The 15,133-nt window shown below is 46.2% G+C and overlaps 2 protein-coding genes across 9 annotated transcripts in view; one reads left to right on the forward strand and one right to left on the reverse strand.

The window, feature by feature from the left end:
* PTCD2 (pentatricopeptide repeat domain 2) overlaps positions 1-10,021 on the reverse strand; it is a 45,462-nt gene extending 35,441 nt beyond the window's left edge. For 2 of the 8 annotated variants that reach the window (XR_011525336.1, XR_011525337.1), the window contains exons 1-4: positions 9,876-10,006; positions 8,600-8,692; positions 4,910-5,039; positions 1,743-1,860 (exon numbers count right to left, since the gene is read on the reverse strand). Coding sequence is in view for 5 of the 8 variants with exons in the window: in XM_070569870.1 (XP_070425971.1) it covers positions 1,743-1,860; positions 4,910-5,039; positions 8,600-8,692; positions 9,876-9,984 (450 nt within the window). In the remaining 3 variants the exon portion in view is untranslated. Of the gene's footprint in view, positions 1-1,742; positions 1,861-4,909; positions 5,040-8,599; positions 8,693-9,436; positions 9,470-9,875 lie in introns of all 8 variants that reach the window. The other 6 variants (XR_011525338.1, XM_070569872.1, XM_070569875.1 and 3 more) reach the window with 5 other exon arrangements.
* MRPS27 (mitochondrial ribosomal protein S27) overlaps positions 9,928-15,133 on the forward strand; it is an 88,511-nt gene continuing 83,305 nt past the window's right edge. The window contains exon 1 of the mRNA XM_008539777.2: positions 9,928-10,199. Within this exon, the coding sequence (XP_008537999.2) occupies positions 9,983-10,199 (217 nt within the window). The 5' untranslated portion in view covers positions 9,928-9,982. The remainder of the gene's footprint in view (positions 10,200-15,133) is intronic.

The following is a 15,133-nucleotide window of genomic DNA, read 5'->3' on the forward strand; positions in this document are numbered from 1 at the left end:
TTTTAATAATATGTTATTTAATCTACTAAATCCAAAATATAATTCCATCATGTAATCAATACAAAATTACTAAGGTGCTTTACATTCTTTTTTCTCTTCCAAGTATTCAAAACCCATCATGTATTTCACGTGCGCAGCACATGTAAAATCTGAACCAGCCACGGTACAGATCTGCGTGGCCCCAGGCTCCCGTCCTGGCAGGACTACAGGCTCTGGGGCCCCAACGTGTGAGGGTGGAAGCAGGACCAGGCTCCAGGTCACGTGACTCCAATTCAGTTTATCCTGCTCCCCAGGAACCTGCTCATGCACGAATGATTCATACACAGGTAGGTCAAAAAAACATCAGAACTTTACGTTCTTTTCCTTTCTTTTGTTTGTTTTTTATCATTATACTAACAGCTATGACTTATTATAGTGAAACTTTCATTTTCTTTTAATCACAACTTTAGCAAATGCTTAATATAAAACCAACAATAGAAAAATGTGTAAAGTAAAAAGTGAGAATTTCCTATAATTCTGCCCACTAAAGACAAACAGTAGCTTAGTGCCTGTCCTTCCAGGTCTTTAACACACATAGAGCAGACTAAAATGTGAATATGCGTGTACATTTCTTCTTTTAGAAAAATAGTCTCAAACTAACCCGTACTGTTCGGAAACCATCTTCCTCTGCCTTCTAAATTACAGCATCCTTCTAATGCATAAGTGTCCTTAAAAGGGGGGCCAGCTGGGGGTTAACCACTCCACCATGGATGGCGCACTTCATATGGAAACACTAAGAGGTGGAAGGACAACTTAGTTATGGAGGTTCCTAAAACTAGCAGACTGTCCCTGGTGGCCAGCCCAAGCCGCAAATCTAACAGCTGTTTCTGCCCACCGATGAATTTACAATGTCTCTGCGTCCCGGTTTCCTCTCTGTAAAATGGAAATGATGATAGTGTCCACCTCCCCGGGGCTATTGTGGGAAACAAATGAAATGGAGCTTGTACGGTGCTGGAGCAATGCTGAGGACACAGTGAGTATTCAACAGATAACTACAAAAATAATCACTGTTGTTTCTGTCTTCAGGAAAATAAAATCAGAATATGTGAAAGTTTTTGGGGTTTTTTTGTTTGTTATTTTTTTTTGGTGAGGAAGATTGGCCCTGAGCTAACATCTGTTGCCAATCTTCCTCTTTTTTTTTTTTCTCCCCAAAGCCCCAGCACATAGTTGTTTATCCTAGTTGCGGTCACTCTAGTTCTTCTATGTGGGATGCCACCACAGCATGGCTTGATGAGCTGTGTGTAGGTCCACACCCAGGATCTGAACTGACGAACCCCAAGCCACTGAAGTAGAATGCTCGAACTTAACCATTCAGCCATGGGGCCGGCCCCAGTCAAAGTGTTGTGAAAATGGAAAAGCAATTTACAATGTAGCCTTCAACCAGAAGTAAAAATACAAAAACAGGAGAGAAACGCAGGTGAGGGATGTTAAAGACAGAACAGCAGCCTGTCCTAACCACCCCACGAAAGCTCCTCCAAAGAGAGGCTGTCAGTCCCAGAGAAACCATGCCTCCCCGTCCTCCACAACCGCCCCACGCCCTGTACAGAAACCTACTCCTCCAGAGGCGCTTCTCCAAGGATGCCTTACAAACGCGAGGAGAGCTCATTCACTCACGGTCTCTGACAACATGTGGAGGGAGCTGCCTGTCCTGACATCCCCAAACGCCCACCCTCAGCAGCACGGAGAGCAATCAGGACAGCAACCTGGTCTTGGACGAGCTCCACTGCAGACTCCTCAAGATCCAGCTCGTAGCACAACCTCATGAAGAGCGGTCCAAACTTATACTCCCCCAAGGTGACATTTCTATTCTCCGCATGGTACCTGGCAACCGAAACAATTCAGTGAGCCAAACAGCAGGACATGGGAAAGGACAGACAGACCAGGGCATGTGCTCTCCTAGGTGTTGGGGACACCACAACGAGGCCCTCTCCAGGTCTGGAGGGGAAGTGCAGAACTGAGGATATCAGGAATCCTGGAAGGCAGAATTATAAATAAACGAACAGGTTTTGTTGGAAGCCCACATACCCTGTGAAATAAAAGAGGAAAAAATGTACATGGCAATCATCTTCTCAATTTAACAAGAACCCCCAGGACTGAATGTGAGGCACTGTCAGGCACAGCAGGGCTCTGGCATCTGTCAGCCCACGGGAGTGGCACTGTCTCTTCACATGGACCCCAGCTGGAGGGGAACGGAGGAAAGGGGTGGGGGGATGGCACCGTTCATCGGGCCACAACTAGAAGGACCCACAACTAAAATATGCAACTATGTACTGAAGGGATTGGGGGAGAAAAAGCAGAAAAAAAAAAAAAAGAAGATTGGCAACAGTTGTTAGCTCAGGTGCCAATCTTAAAAAAATAAATAAATAAATAAAATCAATATATTTCAGTAAATAGTCTTATGAGAAACTTGCACCGGATTAAAGACAAAACAAAAGCTTTCCCAGTTTAAATGACATTCACACCAATACAAGTGCTAAGAAGTCAGAGATAATGTGTCACCTTCTTGACAAGAAATGCTCAGGTCAGAGGGTCTGAAATCCCCCTACAAACCAAACCACAGCACGTGGTCAGGGGCTTGAGGGGAATAAGCCGCTCTTCGTTTTGGCTCAATGAAGAGCTTCTGTTGCAGCTCACTGCTCCTCTTCCCCAGCGCGGGCACGCGTCTCAGGAGGGGAGGACAGGCTGGTGAGGCCGTGGACCCGCCATCTTCCCACTTGTCCAGCTGCCCGCACGTCAAGGGAAAGGAGAGCAACTGGGCAGAGTCATCAGCATCAATAAAGGAACTGTGACTCATACTCTGAATGTTTATGATAAAAAATAAGACTGGAAAGAGTGTTCAGAATTTTATCCTGTTTTGTTACTTTTGTAAACATTTGACGGCTTTGGGTACCAAAAAGATTGAGAATAAAACAGCCACAGGGTCTCAAGTGACTCAACTTAGTGAAACGGAAGGAGCAGAGCTGGGTTTGCTGACAGTGTGGCCGTAAATCGGTGCAACCCTTGGGAAGATAATCTGGCACTCTGTACGGACAAGCTTTGGATGGTTCACACCCTCTCATCCCTAACAGGAAATAAAGAATAAGTTTTACGCATAGAGTCACTCATCATGGCATTATTTATACTGGGGAAAAATTAGAAATGATTTAGATATTCAACAATGGGGCACAGTTAATTAAAATACCTAAAACACAATGGAATCTTGTATAGCCATTAAAATATGATTCCTAAGTGTATGTTAACAAGAAAAAAACATTTATGCTATACTAATTTAGAAAACAAGAAAATATCACTCTATATACAGTAAAAATTACAACATGTAAAATAAACCCTACTGAAATCACAAAATCTGTGTGTGAAAAAAATCAGTGTGAAAACATATGAAAATATTAACAGTGGTTTCTTTGAGGTGGTAGATCGGCCCCAAAGACAGCGCCATCAACTCCTCTCCTTTCTGGATGTGCGTGCTGCTCCATCCATGCAGCGGTGGCATCCCTTCCCTCCCCTTGAATCTGGGCTGGCCGGGTAACCTGCGCTCGCTGAGAGAATGCACCAGAGGTGAAGCTATTCCAGTTCTGGAGGCCCCATGGCGCCTGCTGCTTCTACCTGTGCTGTGGGCTAGTGCAGCTCCCAGACTCATGAACCACCACATGGAGAGGGGGCCACGCGGAGGGGCACTGAGGCATCAGAAACGCAAGCACAGCCTGCTCGGACCGCCCAGCCCAGCCACCAGCAGACTGCAGGTGAGCCTTCAGCCAACAGCAACAAAGAACTGGCCAGCTGAGATGGGCCGCAATTCCTAACCCACAGAAGTGTGAGGAACAAGAAATGGTGGTGGTCTTAAGTTCTAGTGCGGTTTGTTACACAGCAAGAGACAACGGTAACAGCAGAATTTGTGATATATTTCTTCCGTTTTTTTGGTGTTTTTCGTATTTTCAACGAATTTTGTGTGATTTTGTTTTTTCTCTTCCTTTTTAAAAATAACATTATTTTTTCACATTATAAAATTGATAATGTCCAATAAAGACAAGTTTGAGAAATCAGAAAAGTACATATTTAGACAAAAAAAAAATACAATGTATAATTCCCAGAGAACCACGGGTAACTTTTGGTATACATTCTTCCAATGTCTATACATAAACATTCAATATAAATGCAGGTCCATGTACAGAAATGGATCTTTAAAGAATGGTAAAAAGGAGCAATGAACTTAACTTCAGAAATTCAGCCTGCTGGTGTGGTGTCACACTCTCACGGAGAACCTTTGCTGGTTCCCTAAGAGCAGACTAAGAGTCCACCTGAGTTCCTTCTGACATGGGACACTCCCACCAGGGATCGGAGACAAGGGTACACAACAGGCACAAGCCTGGAGGGAGGACACGAGGAGCCCAGCGAGAGACACTGAGGCCTGAACTAAGACTGGTAATGGGGCTGGAGACGCGACACCAGGGAAGAGGATGCAGATGGGTTTCTCAACCGTCAGAGAGGAGAGCAAATGAAGTCAGGGGCAAGAGGCTCCCAGGCGTCTGTCCTGAGCGACTGGCCAATGTGACAGAAAACACAGGAAGAACTTGTGCAAGCTGAGTGTGAAGCCCTATGGGACATGGAAGCGGAGTTAGTGAACAGGCTGGTGAGTTCTTGGGGGACAAATATCTCCTTTTCATCCTCGGCACCTGGCACGTGGCAGGAACCCAGTGTCTGCTCAGTGAACGGACATAAACGTCTGGAGATCAGGGCAGGCATCTGAACAGGAGATTCAGAAGTCATCAGTGTATAGGTGACAGCTGACATCCTGGAAGTGGATATGATGCTCGGGAAAAGGAAGAGAGCAAGAAGAGAGGACAGCTAACAGAGCTCTAGGGAAATGCCTCACCTGTAAATGACATTTTTAGCCAGCTCCACATCGTCCCGGGAATTGCATAAATGAAGCAGAGTTCTCAACTCCTCCTTCAAGATGAGCTTGTTCTGGGTCAACTTCTCTTGCAAGTCTCTCAGATAGGATTCTGGAAGAAAGCACAGTGTGGAGGCCACCACTCAGGCTGACTGGGGCTGCCAGAGTCTGAGCTCCAGGCAAGACAGGACCTGGCACACCACACAGGGGCCCCAAGAGGGGCTCCTGGCCAGGCAGCTCCCATCACTGGCTGGTCTCCTCCAGAGCAGAGGGTGGGAGGGGGGCAGGACGCACAGCACCTGCGTCAGAGGGGCACAGGCCCAGCCCCCACTCAACACCTTTTGATATAGAATTTCTGGGAGCAGGAGCAGAAGAAAATGCATTTTGACTACCTGGGTGATCTTTACACACACTCAAGTTCGAGAACTAATGTCCCAGAGGCTTAGCCCACAGAACTGGATCTAAAGTGACACATGGGAAAAATAAAGAAAGAAAACGTAACCAAGATACCCAAGCCATCCAGTGGCAGGGCACCCAGCAGGAAAACCAGAAGGAAGGACTGGACTGAAGATGGTTTACCCACGCGGTTAACTCACAGGATTCGGGAACAGTGCACGTCTCTCACTGACTCGACTTCACCTCTCTTCACTCCTCTTGGTCTCTCTACGCGGCTATTAGAAGCACACCACAGCACTACAGAATGCACGGGGCAAAACTCAGTCCTCTAGACAGCAGCACACGCTCCTTCAGGAACAGCATCACCTCAAGGTGATCAGTCCATCTCCATCCCGGGTCTTTGTGTCTGACCAACTGTGGTGACAGTCAAACACCGGGAGGAAACCCTGCTTCCTGGCGTCAGGAAGGGACTGTATTCTCGCCAGAATCGGGGTGAGACGCAAGGCAGGCACCAGCAAGCATCTGCTTTCCAGAAGGCAGGCTGTTCTCAGTATCAGAAGCTGCCAGGAAAAGTCTACAGGATTTGCTCCAAGGCTCAGAGCTTTGAAGAAATTCTGTTAAAAGGAGTGGTATAATATACACTAAAAACACAAGATCAGGAAGCTGAGGCAGACACTGCTCTCGATTTAAGAGAAAAGAAGGCCCCCCCAGGTCTGAGCGAAGGCAGCGCATGCTCCGATCTTTATCTGCAGAACCACACCATGGCTGAAGGTTGTAGAGATGGAAGGACCTGGGCTGAAATCTGGGCTCTGCCACTTGCATGCTATGGAGACCCCTGTCTGTGAGACGTGACGCCTCACGTGTACAGTGGGGATCAAGAGACCAACCTCCTGGGGTCATCCTGAGATAACACAGCACAGGCCGAGCAGACAGCAACCGCCAGTAAGTCACAGACCACACTGTTCTCATTCTCATTCACTCTGTCACATGTCAGATTTAAGAGGATTTATTCTATTAAATATTTATAAAGAATTTCCAATCTAAAAGATTTCGATGGGCTAAATTTACACCTTGTCCTTCTTAACGCTTCTTAATAAACCTTAAGAATCCAAAATTTCAACAGACATAATCTGTATTTTAAAACAAATTAGTCAAGATTTAAGGGCTTATCATTTATTCACATCCTTCCAGTGTGAGACACAAGGAGGGCCAAGGTATGGTCCCTGTCCTGAAAGCGCTTCGTGTCTACTTGACAAGACAAGATATATTTCCACAGAGCTAAGTGAAAACAATGGTGAAGCATGTTCCACGTGACTGACTGTAGGAGAGAGCAATCAGGGCGGTGGAAGCGGAGCGGTACTAGAGGAAGGAAGGGGCCGGACAGGGCTGGAGAAACTGAGAAGAGCGGTGAGCACTCGCTCTATTCTCTGGCTGTGGGAATCAGCACAAGGAACAGCACAGAATTCCGGGAGAAAGGTAGTGAGGGCAGAACTGCGAGCAGATTCATAGGAAACCGCATTACAGACAGGGTAAGGTCCACGATGGCAGACCGAGCAGGCCGGGGGGTGAGTTTGCACATGACGTGGTGTACAACCAGTACCACTGTGGGTTCTCATAATGATGAAACGTTGACGGGATTTCATAAATACCAATGTGACATGGAGTCCATTGACACTCATTATATTCACTGCCTTCAGAACATACGCACAACTGTCACAGCCTTAAAAAGACTACGACAATTAGAAATAACAACTACACAATGATATGGAGCCCTAACTCTGCCAACTTCACAGAGCTCAACAGACCTGAGGCAGAAGGAAAATCTAGATTGAGTCGACTAAACTGGAGATTAATACAGTCTCCCCCACTCTTGGGGGTCTAGTGGTTAAGATCGGCGCTCTTACAACTAGTTGTGGCCGGGTTTGTTTCTCAGTCAGGGAGCCACACCACCCACCTGTCGGCTGTCACACTGTGGTGGCTGCATGTTGCTGTGATGCTGAAAGCTATGCCACCGGGATTTCAAATACCAGCAGGGTCACCCATAGCAGACAGGCGTCAGTGAAGCTTCCAGAGTACAGAGACTAGGAAGGAGGACCTGGCCACCCACTTCCAAAAAGATTGGCCATGAAAACCCCGTGAACAGCAGCAGGGAATTGTCTGACGGAGCACCTTCCGGTGAGGGGATGGCGCAGAAAGACCAGGCAGGGCTCTGCTCTGCCGGACACAGGGTCGTTAGAAGTCAGATTGAGTCCACAGCACTAACAACAACAGCCCCACTCCTGAGATTTCTCTTCTTGCCCCATAGGTGGTACGACGCAACAGTATGGGTAGCAGAGCAGTGGGGAAGACCGCTCTGGAGGGCTGGGCTGTGAGTGAGCGGAAGAAGATGTTTCAGTCAGGCGCTCATCCAACACCGAGAGGAAGGAGGGTGAAAAGCCAACAGAGACAAACAAGAGTTACTAAAAGAGAGGACACTCTTGCTGTGCTTGTAAAGGAGGGGGAAGAACCAGGAAAAACACATGTGCTGGAGAGAGGGAATGAACGCAACAAGATTGCCCAGATGCTGAAAGGGAATAGGACCTAGGCTGGTGGTGGTGTGTTGTTAGCTTTTTATAATAAAAATTTTCAAACATACCCAAAAGCAATGAGAACAGTATAATGACCTCCCATGTGCCCATCACTCTGCCTTAAAAATTATCAATACTTTGCTAATTTTTTAAAGAAATCTTTGTTTGAGCCTACTGACTTTTCCAGCACAGAGGAGAAAACATGAAAACGTATCAGCACGCATAGCACTGCTCTGTTTCATTTCATTTCATTTCTATATAGTTATGTATGTGTGTACTGGAGATGCGATGTAAAATGTATTTTTTCCTGAGGGTCGCATCAAAAAGTTTGAAAGCCAGGCATCTGGAGCAGCTCTTCTCAGACTTTACTGTGCATCAGAATCACCTGGGGCCTGAGATCTGGCATCTTTATCAACCTCCCAGTTGCTGCTGATCCGTGAACCCTACTTTGAGTAGCATGGATTCAGAGAGGACCGGTTGCGGCAGTATTTTAGTATTTCTCTGGGATGCTGGGAGAAGGGGTAAGAACAGAGCAGTAGACTCTGTGAGTAGCAGAGAGTGAGTTGAAACTGTGTGAAAGGATAGACTAGGAATAAATCATCTCAATTTTTCCTGAGACAAGGTCCTCGAAGGAGAGACCGAATGGGAATGAAGACAGGAAACCTGAATGACAGATCAATGAAAGAATTAACAAAATAGATTCAGTTACCTTTGGTGCCGGGAAGATTATATGCAATAGCCACCTTCTTATGCTGAAATTCTTTTAATTTCACAACACTATCTGTAAGCAGATATCTTTTAGCTAAAAATCAAAGAAAGAAAAAAAATCATTTGACTGTTTTATACTTAGCAAATAACATGAATACAGCTTGACTGCCTCTAATAACTGACTTTATCTTCATCTAGTATAAACAATCCATCTAGACGGGTACAAATGTGACAGTCCTCCTGGCGGGAAAAGCATCTGCAAACTACCAGAGAACGCAAATCCTCAGCAAGACAAGTTCTGTGTGTGTGTGCAAGGAGCTGGTAGTTAACTGTGTATGAAGATGGGCTGACAGGAAGCTGGGATCTGAAAGACACACATGCATCATTCGGCTAAGGGAATTGAGGAAAACAAGTAAAGGCTACTGTTGAAATGCAAAGCAGGCATATCTAGTTTTGGTTTATCTAGGTAGAAGCATCCAGTGGAATGAAAAAGGTGTGGTGTGACCCCTGGAACTCCCAGTTTCACCTTCTGTGAAACGAGGAGTCCTGGCCTCTCAGAGGTGGACTCTAGGAATCCTCACGATCCATCAGAAATCACCGACCACGATTTGGGAGAGAAGAGGAGTTTGGGGAACATCACCATTTCTTTAGGATGCTTGCTGTGCACGGAGTGGAGCTTGGCCAAAGAATCGTGCACTAAAAGGGCTCTGTGTACCCCAGTAACAAGGAGACAAGAAAAACTGCCCCTTCTTTATGGAGGGCGTCCAGAGGAGTGGTTACACGGGGCTCAACTGTGGTCGCCTGGGTTCAGCCCCCTCCTCTCCCGGCGCCCTGTTACCTTGGGCAAATCTTCATCTTGCAGTTTTCCCCTCTGCAGAGAAGAAAAGAGTACCTCTCATTGGTGTGGTGCGGAGAAAAGGAATTAATGTCTGTAAAGTGCATCAGAGTGAGGCCCGCACGTGCAGGGTGTTTTACTACCATGCACAAGCACTGTCATGAAAACGTTAGGCTAATTTCTTAAGGAGGACACCTGCCCCGGGTCCTGCGGAGCCGGACTCGACTCCCGCAGAGGGGTGCACCGGAAAGGGGTGTCCAGGGATCCCGCGGCCCAGGTCGAGCCCCGCGCTCCGTCCTCTGCTTCCCAGGTGCACGGGTGTCCACGACCCCGGGCCCCGCGGACCGCCGCGTCCAGAGGGCAGAGCCCGCGAGAGCCCGGGGCGAAGCCGCTGAGGCCCGAGCTCCTTGTCCCACCCTCTCATTCCCGGCCCGCCCGGTACCTCCGAGGGGGCAGCCGGAGCAGGCGGGGCCCGAGTCCCCCGCCCCGGGACGCACCGGGCTGCGCAGGGCCCGCAACAGCGCGGAGCACCGCCTCCACGCGGCGGCCATGCTGCCGGACCGCACCAAGTCCCGGGGCGGCGGGGGGTGGGGTGGGGATGGGGGAGGCCTGACTGGGACCCGCCCCTTCCTCGGGCCCGCCCCTTCCGGCCCTCAAACTCCCCCCGCCCGCGTTCCCTTGGTATGCTCCAAAATGGCGTTCCCCATGGAGCGGTTCTCGATGTTCCTGGCGCGGAGGAGGCTTGTGCCTGCGCCCGCGTTGGCAGGTGGGTGCTGCTGCCGTTCGTGGGGCTGCTTCCTGAGGCCCCTGGGGACTCTTCCTTGAGTGAAGGGAGCGATGGGCTCTCAAGAGAGAGGACATACCTCTGGTTTCTAGTTGCCGGAGACGCCATCCGGGGTGTTTGGTAGCGCGGAAAAGTGAGGCGAGGTCTCTAACCCACCTCTTTCCCTAGAATAATGGTGTTTGCCCGCCCATAGGTGCGAAGAGCAGAGGAGTCATAGCGTGAGGGCTTTTGGGTATGATTTGCGGGGTTTGTGTGTTATGGTGGTCGTCTTTTTGCTGAGCATGAAAAGTCCAAATGGTCCACCTCGGGGCTATGGGACTTTTCTGCCTGCTCAGGTTTCCTTGCGGGGACGTCATAGACCTTCTCCTCGCCCCGCACACTGGCAGGACCCCTGGTCTTCACTTGGTGGAAGGGTTTTTCAGTCCTAATTTCACTTTACCTCATGTCCTTGGGCACACTTTTTGATTGACCTTTCTTTGCTACAGTTTTCCACGTGTAGACAGTAAATGCTAATAGTTATTTCTAAAATACTGTCATATCTGATGAATGGCAGCCCACCCAAAGCCTGTTTAGTGGATCGGCTGGTGAAGACATTGGGAAAAAATGTTTAACATTTACAGAAGCTAAACCCCGATTTAAATAGCTACATGGAGCTCGTAGCTGCTGCAATGGAATAGCACAGGTGTAACCTACCACAGGTTCACCAGTTCAAACTAAGACCAAAATGCTAGCTGGAAATTCTGTCAATTCACCACTATCTAACTTCCATTCCCTTCTTAGAATAATTGCCCCCAAACGTTCTAAGCAACCGTGATACTTCCTGACGGGCAGTGGAAACATGGACTGTGATCATGGTCTGTTATCTCCTCGTTCCAGCATACCCTGTAGCCCCTGTAATAAAGCAACACATTGCTGCTCACACTTTGGGAACAGCCATTAAACACCAATGGAAAACCTCATACTTGGCCACCAGAGGTTCTCTAAGGATTAATTGGTTGACTTAGCTGGTGAAAACGTTTAATGCCACACATTAGGTAAAGTGGTATGTACAATACCTAACACCTCAGTAAGAATTAACCATTGTAGCTATTTAGTAGCACGGTATTTATGATTGTTACTAAGTAAAGGCTTTTCAATTTAAACAAGATCTGGGATTGCCCATCATGGAGAGGATCATGGTTGCTTGGAATGTTTGGGGGCAATCATTCTAAGAAGGGAATGGAAGTTAGGTAATGGTGAATTGACAGAATTTCCAGCTAGCATTTTGGTCTTAGTTTGAACTGGTGAACCTGTGGTAGGTTACACCTGTGCTATCCATTGCGGCAGCTACAAGCTCCATGTGGCTATTTAAATTAGTTAAAATTAAATTAATAGTTCAGTTCCTTAGTTACACTAGCTGTATTTTAAGTACTCAATAGACACCTGTTGCTAGTGGCCACTGTATCAGACAGCTCAGAATTGAACATTTCCATCATTACAGAAAGTTATATTGAACAAGCACTGGCTTAGACTATAGATGAAAGGAGTCTTGTAATTGGGAACTGGAAACCATAAGGCAATTAATATAGGTATGTAGGATAGTGCCTTATGGGCCACTCCAGATCAGAGAATGCCAATAAGGAGTTTTAAGTCATCAAAGCATTACAAGATAAGAAAGGAAAAATACTCTACTTTGTACAAATTCACGACAGATCAATATTTGGAACACTTTGGTGCTTCCATTGATTCTCCTTGCAACATAAAGGAAAAGGGCAACTAAAATGATCAAGAGGATAAAAGGAAAATTTATTGAGAAGAAGCAAAAAACTGACTTCAGTATATGAAAAGGCTGGAAAGGAAACTTCTCAAGCCCCTATTACATGGTGGACATTAAGCTAGCACTTAATACGTGTCCTCATTTAAACTGTGATACGAGGTTGGCATCATTTCCCTGGTTTACATACAAAGAAAAGAGGCTCAGAGACCTGGTATTACTTGCCCACATTTTATAAACTTTCTTAGCAAGGCAAGGATTCAGACTCAGACTTTGTGACTCCAAAGCCTGTCTGTGTCCACAGTCACACTGCTTCCCTTTGGATGAAAACGGATTTGGAGACATTTGGCCAAAAGCCAAGATAACTGTAAAATGAGTTAGCATACGGTTAGAGCCAATCAGTTTTCACTAAACTTTGAAATTCTGGTCCTTGGAGGTATCTTTTCAGAATTAAATGGAGAAAATATTTCTTTTTATGGTGGATAGTTATGTTAGAGAATACGATTGCCCAAAAGCTGACTGCCTGAAGGGTAAGCAGGTTCAAGAAGAGTATATATATATATACTCTGGGTGGCATTTTCAGAGTGGAGTTAAACAGGCTCAGAGACCTCAACCTGGGAGGCCGTTACCATTCCGTCCCCTTGCTGCTTTCCTTCACTGTGGTCTGAGGATCAACATCGTCATCATCACCTGGGAACCTGTTAGAAATGCAGAATCTGTCCCCACTCCAGACCTCCTGACTCGGAATCTGCATTCTATCAGGATTCGTAGGCACATTAAAGTTTGAGAAGCTGATCTAGATTTTCCACTTTGCCATTGTCCACCCAATTTAATGTTCTGTCTGACTTTATAGAAGTTCTTTGATTCTAATGTTAGTATACAGACCTTCCAACTGCTATACAGAGATGGAAAGACTTTAAACGCTGTCGTTTATAAAGTATCGCAAAAAGAGGAACATCCTGCTTTAAAAGGCTCACAGGAAATGGAATGCCTGTCTTCCTGAAGGTGTAGTAATTTCCTGTTGCTGCTCTAACAAATTGCCACAAATGTGGTGGCTTCAAACAACGCAGATTTAATAGCTTACTGTCTGTAGGTCAAAGGTCCGACACAGGGTCTTCCTGTGCTAAATCAAGGTGTTGAAAGGGACTTGTCCCCTTTGGGCAGCTCTGGGGGATGATGTGCTTCCTTGCCTTTTCCATCTTTAGGGACCACCTGCATTCCCTGGTGATGGTCCCCTTCTCAAACATCTTCACAGTGGACAGGGGCGAATCAAGTCCTTCGACCACGCTCTGTCCTTCCCGGGTCACACTAACAACCCATCTCCCTCTTCTACTTTTAAGGACTTTGTGGTTACATTGGGGCCACAGCAATAACCCAGGACAGTTGCCTCACTTTAAGATCGGCTGATTTGCTGATCTTAATTCCATCTGCACCCTTAATTCCCCTTTGCCGTGTGCCCTAACGTATTCACAGGTTCTGCGGATTAGGACGTGGACATCTTTTGGAGGACATTATTCTGCTTACTGCGGTTGGTAACTTATTCATCTGTTTGTCATTGGTTTCTATTAGGAAAATTTTCCATTTGCCAAATTTAAATTCTTCATCCTTATACCTATTTCCTTTTGTTCTACCCCCAGTGGAGATGGAAAATGATTACTGGTTACTTTCTTATAAAGCAAACATTAAGAAGTTCATATATATAAGGGCTGCTTGGCTTACCTTTTGTAGATTCACTAGCCCTAATTTATTGTGTTTTCAGGTCATGTGATGCCCCAGAACAACTGCACACACAGGACATTGTAGGGCTCCTGTCTTTCCCCACCATGACCTCTCCTGCTTTTTGCCTCCCAATTTAAACCTCTTGAACATTGATCTAGATAGTTGTCTTTTATGACTCCAGAATATGGAGGAGTGATTTCTTTCTTTTTTTTTTTTTAAAGATTTTATTTTTCCTTTTTCTCCCCCAAGCCCCCTAGTACATAGTTGTGTATTTTTACTTGTGGGTCTTTCTAGTTGTGGCATGTGGGACGCCGCCCTAGCATGGCTTGATGAGTGGTGCCATGTCCATGCCCAGGATCCGAACCAGCGAACCCCTGGGCTGCTGGAGCGGAGCGCACAAACTTAACGACTCGGCCCCAGGGCCCACCCCAGAGGGGCTAGCTTAAAGCGTATGCTAGAAGAAGAAATAGAGAAGAAGTGAGAAATTATAATAATAATAAGTAGAGAATAAGTAAGTCACTGTTCTGGAGTAGATAGCTCACCAGTCCTCCCCGTAGCTCACGCTCACATGAAAAAGGCAGCTCTTGTTTCCCACAGAAAGGAGAGATCCTTCTGGTTTCAGAAATTGGAATTCAATTTGCATAGAAAAGCTGCTATAAATTGTGAGTGGGTTACCGGAATTGATTCTTTTGGTTCTGTGTTGAAGACTGTTAGAGCTTGCAGGGACCTTGAGTACCACCTAGTTCAGCTCCCTTATTTGCAACTGCAGGATCTGAAGTTTTCCACCAGCTGACAGAACTCAAACAAAATCCCAGGTCTCCTCACTCCTGACTTGGTGTCCAGCTGTGCACCTAGCGTAGCCAGTGACTTTGCTCATCCTTCTTGGCAGGTCTAGGAAGGTAACTAACGATTTGTAATATCGTTTCTATGAAAAAGGCATTCTAAATTCCAAACATCTAATTGTGTTTTTTTAAAATAATCCATTTGAAATGTGGGCACTTTTTAATAGATACTGTTTTTCTTAATGTCTTAGTTCCCCTTTGAGACAGTTTTTGGAAGCCTTTTCATGTTATCACATCATTGTCTAAGCTTTAGACCTCAAGTTTAGACATATTATTCTAGTAAAGGCCTGACCTGTGCTTAAGGTAAGGGAGGGATTGGTTTGTGTATGAATTCACAGATGTGTTTATATGTAGATATATATATATTTTGTTGTTGTTGTTGGGAGATGGAGAGAGAATCACAATAGTGAATACCGTGTTTGCTCAGCCCTGCCATCTTTTTCTGTTTGGCTTATGGCCTGCTTTGACCTGTAGGTAATTGTCTGCTGTTCATTCCTTGTTTTTGTTTTTTTTTTAACAGATTTATTGAGATATAATTCATAGACTATACAGTTCATCCATTTGAAGTATTCAATTCACTGGGTTTTTTTGTACATACTCAG

Source organism: Equus przewalskii, chromosome 13, assembly GCF_037783145.1.
Source record: "Equus przewalskii isolate Varuska chromosome 13, EquPr2, whole genome shotgun sequence".
In the NCBI taxonomy this organism is placed as follows: Eukaryota; Metazoa; Chordata; class Mammalia; order Perissodactyla; family Equidae; genus Equus; species Equus przewalskii.